The 12,945-nt window shown below is 38.8% G+C and overlaps 2 protein-coding genes across 2 annotated transcripts in view; one reads left to right on the forward strand and one right to left on the reverse strand.

Annotated features, from left to right (window-relative positions):
* Window positions 1-1,651: 1,651 nt before the first annotated feature.
* zgc:55558 (GTPase KRas) lies at window positions 1,652-8,496 on the forward strand. The gene is made up of 5 exons (XM_053615224.1): window positions 1,652-2,341; window positions 2,910-3,021; window positions 5,700-5,878; window positions 6,392-6,551; window positions 7,625-8,496. The coding sequence occupies exons 2-5, from the start codon at window positions 2,911-2,913 to the stop codon at window positions 7,736-7,738; spliced, it is 564 nt and encodes a 187-aa protein (XP_053471199.1). The 5' UTR covers window positions 1,652-2,341; window position 2,910; the 3' UTR covers window positions 7,739-8,496.
* pold1 (polymerase (DNA directed), delta 1, catalytic subunit) overlaps window positions 7,886-12,945 on the reverse strand; it is a 19,494-nt gene continuing 14,434 nt past the window's right edge. Inside the window, exons 24-27 of the mRNA XM_053615129.1 lie at window positions 12,264-12,377; window positions 12,125-12,177; window positions 11,826-11,923; window positions 7,886-9,636 (exon numbers count right to left, since the gene is read on the reverse strand). Coding sequence (XP_053471104.1) covers window positions 9,549-9,636; window positions 11,826-11,923; window positions 12,125-12,177; window positions 12,264-12,377 — 353 coding nt within the window. The 3' untranslated portion in view covers window positions 7,886-9,548. The remainder of the gene's footprint in view (window positions 9,637-11,825; window positions 11,924-12,124; window positions 12,178-12,263; window positions 12,378-12,945) is intronic.

The following is a 12,945-nucleotide window of genomic DNA, read 5'->3' on the forward strand; positions in this document are numbered from 1 at the left end:
TTGGACATTTTTGGACATTTAATTGATAGACATGTGATTCTTGATGTCATAACAGATCATGTTAATTCTCTAGTTTCCTTTTTGAAAATTTCTGGGCACTAATTTTTGTTGTGGCAGACAGATTCTGCGGTCTTTCTTGATCTGATTCGTTACTTATGGACAATTTTTGAATCCCAGATTACTTCCAACTTCGCACTACATAGGGGAACTACTCTAACATCATATACAGTATATAGTGCACTGTATGTCCAATAGGAAGCCATTTCTAATTTAGCTCTATGATATCTATGACTCTGAGGAATGTGTGTATATAGAAATTAGAGATGGGTGATACCACTTATCTTTTCGATTCAATACCAAGTAAATACCAAGGCCAATATCCCAGAACCGATACTGATACCAATACTTTTAAAAGTCATCCATTTGTCATATTTTGCCTCATTATTCTTGCTAACTCAAAAGCAACTTGGTTATTTTTCTTTCTGCCACAGCAGAGCACAATATCACACACTCCCACTCCCACGCTGTTGTGCGTGAAATTGTGTGTGTGTGTGTGTGTGTGTGTGTGTGTGTGAGTGTTTGTGTGTGACTGCACTGGTTTTTCAGCATGGCTGTGTGAGTGAGGGAGAAGGCAGAGGGAGAAGTAATTCCTATCATGCACCATTATTTACAACATGATTTCATTTTTTCATCCATCTATCTGTCTGTCTGTCTGTCTGTCTATCTATCTATCTACCTACATAAACATATGACATTGATATTTTTATGTGAAAATTCATTTCTTAAAAAGAAATGCCAGGATCATGAGTACTGATAGTTCGGTGTTGCTCCACCCATCGCTAATAGAAATCAATCTGAATGCTTGTTTTCTTCTTCTGGCACTGGTGGTATTGGTTGTTCATAGGCACTGGTGTTATTGAGTGTTCTTAGGCACTGGTGGTATTGGTTGTTCATAGGCACTGGTGTTATTGAGTGTTCTTAGGCACTGGTGGTATTGAGTGTTCTTAGACACTGGTGTTATTGAGTGTTCTTAGGCACTGGTGTTATTGAGTGTTCTTAGGCACTGGTGTTATTGAGTGTTCTTAGGCACTGGTGTTATTGGTTGTTCTTAGACACTGGTGTTATTGAGTGTTCTTAGGCATTGGTGTTATTGAGTGTTCTTAGGCACTGGTGTTATTGAGTGTTCTTAGGCACTGGTGTTATTGGGTGTTCTTAGGCACTGGTGGTATTGGTTGTTCTTAGACACTGGCGGTATTGGTTGTTCTTAGACACTGGTGTTATTGAGTGTTCTTAGGCACCGGTGTTATTGAGTGTAACACTGCAAAAACAATATGATAAAATACACCATAAAATAAACAATTCTTACACCATGTAATGTAGCCCATTAGCAGTAATCTCTTGTTGCTAAGCAACATATTGGGCAAAGATTAGATGAGATATCCATAAAATGGTGACAAAAACCTATGCTAATATGTTTAATAAATAATTTTCTTTAGCATCAATGATATTGAATATAACAACACCTCTATTACGTGCTGCAACTGTCAAACTGTAACTAACAGAGTTTTATAGTGTTTTAATATAGGCTAGAATTCAGTTGTGATGCAGTCACGTGTGTGCATAACATGCACTGCATATAATGATTTCGCTTCAGCCAATCAGCTTTTAGAAAAGAAACTACGCGTTTTATAATACACCTTTAGCGTTAATATTACATAACAGTAGCAGCAGAGAGATGACATTAAAGTGCAATAACTTTCAACACCTAACTTTAACTGGGGAGGGCGTAAAGCACAGTCATGATCATGACTTCAATAGTCAGGACGCTCGCCATGTCCTTTTAACGTAACACTCTAAGCTGATTGGGCTTCACTGACGCCAGAATATAAGGAACGATTAGCCGCTCTTTAATTGGCTACGATTTGTTTCCTATTACCTCTCAACCAATAATTTCTCAGTTTGTAACAGATAACGAGTTTCTATTGGCTGGTTTTGTTTATAGCCCCGCCCCTCCTCGCCCACAATGAAACAGGGAGAGTCTTAGCCCAGAAGAGCTAAATGTATGAAGATTTATTTAGGATTTTACTCTTTAATCTCAGAACGAAACCGGATTAAATTGTTATTATATTAAAATACGAATAGTTTTTTAATTCTCTACACTCGTCACGTACTCTTAGAGTGAAAAGAAAGTATTTTTTTTTTGTTAACGCGAATAGTTTTACTGTCGTTAAAGCGACCGTAATGCGGCTCAGAGGCTAATCCCTGCTTTTCATTTAAACTAATTGGTTTCTACACTTCTTGTTTTCGAGCACGCGGGGTTAAAGTTATAAATATTTCCAAGGTAAAAAAAAATATATACTTCTTTATTTATCATTAATGTGTCAGTCAATATGTTTGTACTACTTGCTGGTTGTTTTTAAGATTGAGTTGAAAGTAAATTACGCTAACTACTTAGCCTAATTAGCTAACGGTAGATGAATTTTTGGTTTGATTTCTGACAGTTATTAATTTCTCATGACGTTATAACATATCATATTAATTCACTAATTTCCTTTTACAACGTTCTTGGCACTCATTTTCCGAGGTTTGTTTCTTTCTGAAACGCCAAGTAACTCTGTGAATCCCAAATGACTTCCTACTCCCTATATAGGTGCACTATGTAGGGTATTATTCATGTACGGTTCTTACGTCATATATATAGTGCACTATATGTCCTTTAGGAAGCCATTTTGTATTTAGCCCATACAGCTAGACACATTGTATGACCTGTTAAGCAGTATGTATATAATCAATGTGTGCTTTGAATTGAGTTCAGTCTGAGTTGGGTTTTTTTTTTCCCCCTTCCTAAACATGACACTTGTGTTTTACCTTTTCCATTTTTTTTCTCTCTCTCTTTCACCTGAGCACAGGATGACCGAATACAAGTTGGTGGTGGTAGGAGCAGGAGGCGTTGGGAAAAGTGCGCTCACTATCCAGCTCATTCAGAACCACTTTGTGGATGAATATGACCCCACTATTGAGGTACAGTTCACTTCACGTTAATACAAGATACTGAAAGAAGAAAAAAAAAGCCCCACCATAGTAAGCAAAGTTACCAGCGTGGAGGTCGGTTTCGATACGGCGAACCCACACACTGTTCCATGTCAAGGATCCCAAACTGTGACTTTGCCGAATGGTTCGAATAGGAATCGATAAAAGTAGCATAGCCCAGTGCCGTTTTTCCCAGGCGAACGTTAAATAAAACTAACCAACGCACTTGGTTGGGAAACCACCCAGTCTGGCAGCGACGGTGCTGAGTCATATCGTGTAACTTTCTGACTGGTGCGTTATTCTAGAGACCATAATAGAGGATGATTTTTCTGTGTATATTCAGCGTTGGGGTGAAATGTACCAACTCAATTTGCAAGAATGATTCAAACAAATACTCATTGTTCCATATTAAACTTCTTAACGTTTGTTTTAGGTTAAACCTCACTTGTATAGTTTTTCTGATTTTATAGATGGATGGATGGATGGATAGATAGATAGACAGACTGGTGCTAAACATGTTCCCACGCAGCTAAATTTACATTTAATATTCAAACTTTAAACAAACAAAAAAACAAATTAACGTGCCAAGGTTAAATGTTACTGAGAATCATTTAATAGCATACGTGCTGTTTTAGTCTTTCACTATACTACACCGATTTCTCCATCCATGTGATTTTGTTAGGTTCTCTGTGACGTGGGGTGAGTACGGCTCAGTGGAAGGACAGAAGGCAAGGGAGGGGGGGAAATAAACCTGTTAAAACGTTATACTGACTATGGATTTACAGGCGTGGCAGTAAATCATGAGGAGAACCTAAAATGCTAAGGCTCTGGGTCACAGAGCATTTATGGAAATTTGTGCTTGTTTGCCTGAAAACAATGTAAAACAAAGGATTTATCTCCGGATTTAAACTGGTGGTTCTGTTCGTTTTTATTTTATTATCTTATTATTTTCTTTACTACTGAGTTTGCCGTGTATAATATAAACACGGGAAATTTCTTTCTAGCTAAACCTAACCTTGATTGCCGGATGGATTTTATTGATTTATTTGTTTGTATTTGAGTGATTTTGTGAGTTTATATGTATTAGTGTAGCCAAGGCACTAGTTCTTCTAATTCAGGAACTGTTGCACATGGACCCGATGAGACATGCGTCCAAAACTGAAAAGATGACGTGCGACCTTTCAGGGCTGGGCAATACAATGATGTAACTTGTGTTTGTAACGATCTCGATATTCTGTCACAACACGCTTTTCTGAGAGAGCTCTTTTAATTAAATCCTTTTTTTTTCCTTTTTTTTCTTTTTAAGTGATTAGAACCAGCCGATCTTGTAAAATGTTTTCAAAATATATAAAATAAATAAATAACAATTTCAGTGCTAATTTGTTTGTAGTAATTCCTAAAGTAATTAAGTTTTTCCAAATTTATTGAAAAAAAGAGTGTCCATTTTGCTGGTCGTTTGTTACATGATGAAGACTCTGATATGAGCCACGATATCCAAGTATCATGATGTGATTTTTTTTTTTTTTTTTTTTTTTTTTTTTTTGTCGTCATATTGCCCATCTCTTATACCGTTCACCTACACATTTTGTGAACTAAACAGGTTGATCATACTGAGCAGAAAGTGATTGTGGTATATTTTGACTGTTTTGGCTATAACTTTATAAACCACTGACAATGATGATCTCTTTATATACACAGACTTGGGTTTCCGTAATGTATCGTCTCACCTTTTTAGCTCTGTATCTGATTGCATAATAGCATGAGCAGGGTAGAAGGGAAGTGCATTTGCATAATTATGTCTCATCCATGCATTTTTTTTTTTTTTTTTTTTTTTTTTTTTTTTTTAAATATATATATTATTTATTTTTATTTAATGGTAAAGGTGTAGAAGTACAGTATACCCAGGCCATTTCTAGTACTTTCTTGCCAGTTGATCATGATGTATAGAATTATTTAAAACTCTGCCTTCAGATATTATTGATCAGAAATTCCACCGAGTTCATGCCCAAAAGCCGAAGTTTGGTCCGGTGGAATTACATCCCAGCTCAATAAAAGTGATGTGAGGCAATGAGACGGTGAATAATCGCACAATTTCTGGCTATCTAAAAATAATTACTGTACAAACTGCTTTCTAAGAAGCTACAGGTTGTACATTCTTGGTATTTTATTAGATCATGATTTAACTAAAGTACACAACATATAGAAAGTTTGCTCGTGTGGTTGAGTTGACCTTCAGTCAAGGTAGAGATAAGCGTGCAGTTGTACATGCCTCACACCTCTAATGTAGCTGGTGAGGATTAAGATGGAAGTATCGTGTGTGATCTGCGTTTTAAAAATAAATAAATAATTCAGTTGTGAATTGCCATTTTGTGTCAGTGTAACTTGAATGGAGTTTTGAGCAGTCCCTATGTTACTGCATCACCCCATACCTCACACTGTACCGTACTCTGCCATTTAACCCACAACAAAGATCGTGATTGCTACTAGAGACCTACCAGGCTGTATGTAGAGTTTCGGTTCTAGCTCTGGACTTAAGACTCCCAGATCTGACATTCAGCCCCCCGCGTCACATTAGAGTAATGGCTAAACCCTCCACTTGTCCATATGCTTCTTCAGGAGCAAATTGTTGGCATCAGTCTCAGATGCTGTACTCTCTTTGCTCTATATAGGACTCGTACAGGAAGCAGGTGGTGATCGATGGTGAGACGTGTCTCCTGGACATCCTGGACACTGCAGGTCAGGAGGAGTACAGTGCTATGAGGGATCAGTACATGAGGACTGGCGAGGGCTTCCTCTGTGTGTTTGCCATCAATAATATAAAGTCTTTCGAGGACGTGCATCTCTACAGGTAGGAATTTATTTATATATTTTCCCCCTCCAGTTGGGCTGTGTAAAGGGAAAGCTGCTTGTGTGGTTTTATTCAGTTATTTATTTTAAACAACATCGGTTAAGCCTCATCTTCAGATATAAGGCAGTCATTCTGGACAAAAGTAATATTGTGACGCTGACAGCGAGTCCATGATTTTTCTGTACTTTTTTAATTATTTTCTTGCTTCTTTGTTTTGTTTTGGTTTTTTTTTAAAGACGTGTTTATTGACTATCAAAATGTTGTTGTTTTTTTTTGTTTTTTTTGTAATATTTAGTTGATCATTTCTAAGCATAATTAAGGCTTCAGTCGATTTCAAATTGGCTTTAACTCAGCAGTGGAGGGATGTTTCTTACAATGTTTCACAACATCCTGTTTTCCGAGAAGCAAAGTTGATGAGCAAGGACTCTATTTCTGCAGCTTACATTTAATAATGCTTCACAATGCACACTCGGCACTTATCTGTGGATTAAATGGTCACTGCATTGTGTGTAGGGAGCAGATAAACCGGGTGAAGGATAGCGACAACGTTCCGATGGTGTTGGTGGGGAATAAAAGCGATCTGAGCTCTCGCACAGTGGAGACACGTCAAGCACAAGAGCTGGCCCGGGGATATGGCATCCCGTTTGTCGAGACGTCCGCCAAAACACGACAGGTGGGTGAACGCCACTGATGCACACGGGGATTTTAAAAAATTTGACGTTGTACTACAAATTAGAAGTCCCTGTTGGAAATCGGAACTCTGAACCTGCTTTGTACTGATCCTGTTCGCGTTGTTTACGGTCAGCCGCATCCCATTCGTTTCAGCTCAGAGTTTTGTCACATCAGAGCGGTCGTGATGGTCACGGCGTGTCGAAACCTGACTGACTGACTTGACTGCACAGCAGGAACTTTCTGCAAACAAATATTTTCACTGCATCACATTCAGCCCGTCGGACGAGGTTGTGTGCATTTGGTCATGACGAGTGTGTTTGGCTCCTCTAGTCACCTTTCGAGGGAAGAGTCGCGTCAAATCGGTACAGAATTATTCTGTCTGATCAGGAGGAAACATTTTCGATCCGGACGGGTGTGGTCTCTTCCAGGATGACTCCGCGCCCTTAGGGCTCACCGAACGGCTCTGAGGAAAGAGACCTGCGCTTATTTGGCCTTCCTGGTCACCAGAACTCAACCCAATTGTACATTTTTCTATAAATGCACGTCGTTTCTATAGTAACAGGGACATGCGGATATGGCAGTTTAATAGGAGGTGTTTAGTGTTTTTGGAAGGAGTCTCCAGCGCAAGTGCTTTGTAACACTCGGAGGTTGTTTCAGACTTTTTTTTTTTTTTTTCCCCCTCCCCCATAACTCATTTTTATGTAAACTGATTAAATATGTGATCATTCTTTAATTAATTAATAGAAAATGTTAAATGTTGGTAAATCGCTGCGCTAAAAATGGGAAATGAAATGTTTTGGGACGTGCTGTTATTAGAAAATAATCAACTTTGCATTTCACCACATAACACGACTGACGTTTATAAAAAGTAGTTGCTATTTGGTTGCAGTGTTCATGGGAAAATCAAATCCAGATGTCACATGAAACTCAAATGAAACTCAAATTCAGACAATTTTGCATTAAATGGAAATCTTAACACAGTTAGCTTCGGTGTGGGTCCTACACTTGGATTCAGTGTCGCAAAAATTTATTGGATGACTTCATGATATTCGTTCTCTCTCTCTTGCGCTGCAGGGTGTGGAGGAGGCTTTCTACTCTCTGGTTCGGGAAATCAGGAGATACAAGGAGACGAACCGCAGCAACAAGAAGAGCAAAAAACACCCACAGAGACGTTGCATTCTTTTATAGCAATACTTCTGCCCACTTTTGCACTACATTCCTGGAATAGCACTGTGCACACACATACACACATCTGCTGTAGCATCTCAACCCATCTCCCTCCAGACTAAGGTCCCAAACAGGAAGCTCAGAAACAGTGCCATGGCTGCTATATGCTTTTTCTTTTTTTTTTTTTTTTTTGCAGTGGGTGTATGTGGCTCGCCAAATGCAGAGGTTCCTACTTTGGGCTTTACATATTATAAAAACTTCAAGATTCACGTGTCATTGGACTCGTTTGGATAACTTTTATCCCGCCGAATACATGCTCTGATTACGCCTATTGGTTTTTCTGAATTTTTACTTTTTTTTTGTAGCATTCCTGTACTCAAATCTTCAGCTCACATTTTTAAACACCATGACTTTTGGTGTACACGTTAATGTTCTCAGAGCTAGTACCCTACCTGTAACCACTATGCATCTGTGCTTGAAAGGTTGCGATGTAGCATCACACCCCTCTCCTTCTCCTCCTTCCCCTCTCTGTCTCTCACCACTGCTGTCTCTGCCTCATTCTCAGCTCTTCTTTACTGCGAGCAAGGCTAGAGAGATGATTGTATTGTATTCCCTCACTTTCATCGTTATAAAGGAGCAAATAATACAGGATACATTTATTTGTAATAAAAATCAGGCCCAGATCAGGGTCTGAACACCTCTGATGCATTCCTGTTGCCATAGCGATGAGAAACTTTTAGGAGTTTAATGGAATTTTGTTAATTAAAAAGGATTTTGGCTAAGAGTCCTCCGTTTCTGTCCCACTTGTCTTATTCTCATAGTAGTTAAGTAAAGAATAACACATGACCGGGCATGCAATTAGAGTGGTGTGGTGTGACCCAATGTTAATACACCAGAGATGAGGATTTTCCTGAAACGTTTGATTCATTGACTTTTATATCAGAGCAGGTTCCTGAGTACCATTTAAACAACAAAAAGAATTACACCTCATACCTTTTTATCCATTCACAGCTACATTTAATGTTGTGGAACATCCACAAGTTATTCCTTGGTTGTTCCGCCCACTTACCTCAGACCGTGACGACACACTGACACTGGAGACTCCTTCCAAAAGAAATGTCTCTCCAGAGTAAACCTCACCAAATCAGTTACGTTAAGGCCCTGTGTTCATTATTACTTCAGAAATAACAAATTAGAATGAGCATGTGACTGGATTCACAGGCAGAATTGCTGCTGTAATAGAAAAATTAAACACTTTCTGACCAGCTCTCAATTATCTTAAGATAATTACTTTATACAGAAGTGGTATACAGACTTTCCAAAAAAGTTTTAAGAATAAAGCAAGTCCCTTGGTTTTATCCTACTGAGTATGAGCTATACATGCACTCACTCAGCACTTGATTAGGAACACTTGTACATTCATGCAGTCATCTAATCAGCAGTTTCTGAAATACTCAAACCAGCCCATCTGGCACCAACAAGCATACCACATTTAAAGTCACAGATCACACCCTCATTCTGATGTTTGATGTAAACATTATCTGAATGATTTTATGCATTGTGGTGCTGCCACACGATTGGCTGGTTAGACAACTGCACGAACGTGCCCGTGTTCCTAACGAAGTGGACAGCGAGTGTACCTAACGGACGTCTTCGGTGCTCTTCAGTTACCAGCAAAAGAGTTCAGAAAAGAACAGACAAAAAATATCCAGCATTTTACAAAAAAAAAGGGAAAAAATATTTTTATTGGTTGCGTACAAAAAGGTTTACAAATGGAGAGTAACAAAACCAAACCACAATTACACAAAACGGTGTAAATCCTGAGATCCTCTCACCAGCCGAAACGCGAGACCAGCTTCTCCTGATCCCCGAGGTCTTTCTGAACCTTTTTCCTCATGTAGAAGATAGGACAGTCTCGACTAGAGAGAGAGAGAGAGAGAGAGAGAGAGAGAATTTATAAATCATGCATCGCATGATCAGATGGTGTTTATTAATTTTCTGTAACAGCAGCTCTGACAATAGTGGTAGAGAGAGCGAGAAAGAACGAGATGCTGATGAGGAAACAACCGTCTATAGCTGTTAAAAACAGGAACCTAAGTGATAAATAGGAACTAACTTGTTCCATGGACATTCGATAAAACATTAAACTTCACTATAAACAGAAAATATAACAAGGGAGAAAAATAAAAAAAAAAAAAAAAAAAATCAACGTTGTTCATTAATAAATAAAAACATGCAAACGTTGGCAAATTGCTGCGGTATACAAGAAGAATAAAACGCTTCGGGATGTGCCGTCGTAGGAAAATAATCAATCCACTTCCGCATGGATTTATTGGGAGTTGTTTATTTTTCCTCAAACAGCGAAACCTGCCGTGTAGCTGTACCTCACACCACAACTGCTTGCACATGTAACCAGAAATAACTCTAAAAACACACCTATATTTAGATCTTCGATGATCTCAGTCACCATTCACATTAGAGGTGTGTGCAGAAACAGGTGGAAAGAGGACAAAGCGTTAAAAAAAAAAAAAAGGAGAAGTTTGCAGAACGTGAAGAGTTCAATACAGTGTTAGTAGATAGACGTCAGAGGCTATTGCACAATCACGCGTGTGTCACTCATTCATCTGGCCAAAGCTTTTATCTAAGCTGGATCTGATTCCAAACACAAGTCTTATCCTCCGGAACCGGAACCGGCGTTTAAACCGATCGTAGCGCCAATTAAAACATGACAACATTTTAAAGCACTATATTAGGACAGCATGTCACGCTTAACGATAAGGAATTCCATCAGGGTGTCGAATAACTCGGAATACCGACTTGCAGAGCAAGTATCATTTTTTTTTTGCGGAAAACTACTGACGGTCACAGTGGTTTGTTGGTAAATGAGACCTTTTCTAAGCCGTACTCATGTTTCGACACACGTGAACCGAAGAGGGCATGGGCTGAATGCACGTTGCGATGACGTGACGTGCGGAAAATCCGCGGTAATTTCGGAAAAAAGGCAAGCTCCTCAGAATATCGCGGCGTTTCCTTGATCGTGCGTTCGTTTCTGCGATCGCACAAATGCAAACCCACACAGATAGTTTTTCCCGGTTGCATCCGTTGCGAGAGCGGCTGAGAAGTCTCCGCTGTCTTTATACACTACGAGAGCGGCCTCTAGAGGCGAAATAAAAACTATCACTGGCCAATTTTGTTGTGTTATTTGAAGTGTTTTTATTCATTTTGGACATCTCTATTTTTATTTGTTATTTGGGAGTGTTACTTTTTGGTTCAGTTTGGACGCATCTCTTTCATTTACTTTAAAATTTATTAATAATTAATATTTATTACTATTTATTTCATTTAAAAAACTACAATACATTTTCATGGTACAGTCAGTACTGTTCATTTTTGTAATAACATTCAGAAATATTTTACTTTGAGTTTTTATGTTTTCATTCAGTATCAATTTTAAAGACTATCGGTTGATTAATCGGTTATCGGCGGGTAGGTACCGCCCGACTTAGTTATCGGTATGGGTAAAATCCACTATGGGTCGATTTCTAGTATCCACACTGTATACGCTACTCGACCGTTAGTCACTTAGCATCCGTCCCGGTTATCAGATCAACTCTTACAGTATCGCAGTGCTTGTTTTTGCATAAGAGACCACGTTCATGTAACGTTTATTATTATAATTGTTCCATTTTATTAATTAATGTCTTATAGTGCCTAATTTATAAATGAAACGTTAGCATTATTTATGTACAGTATATAGTGTTTGCTACTATAGGTAGTTTCAGGCATCTGTAGGGGGCTCGGGACCGATCCCCTGCGGAGACAGGGGTCCTACTGTATTCCAGTCCATGACTTAGCCAGCGGAGTCACTCCATTGTGTACGCTCTAGTTAACATGTAAGGTGGAATAAAAGGTCCAGAGTATGCACATGCACATTTCCCTGTGAAGTTCACTTTAAATCACGAGGTACGGGTGGAAAATAAAGTACCCACTCTGAGGCTTGTATTGTGCATTGCGCTTGTAAATGTGTGGACAATGTGTTACTTGTACAAATTAAGCATTAGTATACACACACACACACACGCACACACACACACACACACACACACACCTGGTACACAGCACATCTTCATGCAGGGACCCTTGGCAGCGCTGACACTGAGTCCACAGACGAGAGAATTTCTCCTCCAGGGTGGACAGGTGAGCAATCTGAACACCACAAAACGTACTTTGATTAAAGTCATGAAAACATTTAACGAAAGAAACGAGAGTCATCAGATAATTATCCCGTTCTCCATGGCATGAATCAGCTGTGCTCTGCGGTGATGACGCTCTTCCTGCCTGGAAGGACCCGCCCCTGCCCTAACCACTGTTACCCCGTGACCCGTGTATTCAGGGTCGATTACACACCTCTTTCTGGTAGAGCTCCGACTCCTTCTTCTTGCAGAAATCACACATAGCAGCTACAGGAAAGGAAGAAATGATCAGCTTCAGAAATCAAATCCATTGTACGCACGCACTCACGCACGCACTCACGCACTCAACATACTGTCTGTTTTGAGAACCGCTTTGCAGCCAATGCACGTGTTACGTTTCTGCGCAAAGGCCATGAGGCCTCCCACTCTGGAGGTCAGAACAGTCTTACAGCGTGTGTGATCTCCCTCTGAAACACCAAACACACACACACACACACACACACACACACACACACACACACACACATTACAGAATGACACATGCTTCAGATCTTATCATCAATCACAACTGTAACTATCCATGTTTTCCACATACAGACCATTTCAAATGAAATTCATAGAATTAAAAAAAATTATCACTGATTAATAGGAGGCAACTGATTTGATGTAAAATAGATTTTTTTTTACTGAAATGTAAACGAGTAACAGAATCTTTTTTTTTTTAACTCAGTATTAAGTACTTTTCCCTAATGTCTACAAAACAATCTGATCTTTTTTATTTTGAAACTTTCCCCTACAGTTTTTCTTTACCTGCATCACTACTTCTTTGTTGTACTATATTTTATATATATATATATATATATATATATATATATATATATATATATATATATATATATAAATTTTCCACAGCCTTCTTTGCTCATATTTACCAAGGGTGCCAATATTAGTGAAGGGCACTGTATATATTTTTGTTAAAAAAAAAAAAAATTCACAAAAATACTCACATGGATATCAAACAACTGCAAACACAAG

The sequence above is a fragment of the Ictalurus furcatus genome, chromosome 2 (assembly GCF_023375685.1).
Source record: "Ictalurus furcatus strain D&B chromosome 2, Billie_1.0, whole genome shotgun sequence".
NCBI classification, from domain to species: Eukaryota; Metazoa; Chordata; class Actinopteri; order Siluriformes; family Ictaluridae; genus Ictalurus; species Ictalurus furcatus.

Coding starts and splice junctions, on each gene's coding strand:
- zgc:55558 (XM_053615224.1), top strand. CDS start 2,911: ATGACCGAATACAAGTTGGTGGTGGTAGGAGCAGGAGGCGTTGGGAAA. Junction 3,022..5,699: donor AATATGACCCCACTATTGAG/GTACAGTTCACT, acceptor TGCTCTATATAG/GACTCGTACAGGAAGCAGGT. Junction 5,879..6,391: donor GAGGACGTGCATCTCTACAG/GTAGGAATTTAT, acceptor CATTGTGTGTAG/GGAGCAGATAAACCGGGTGA.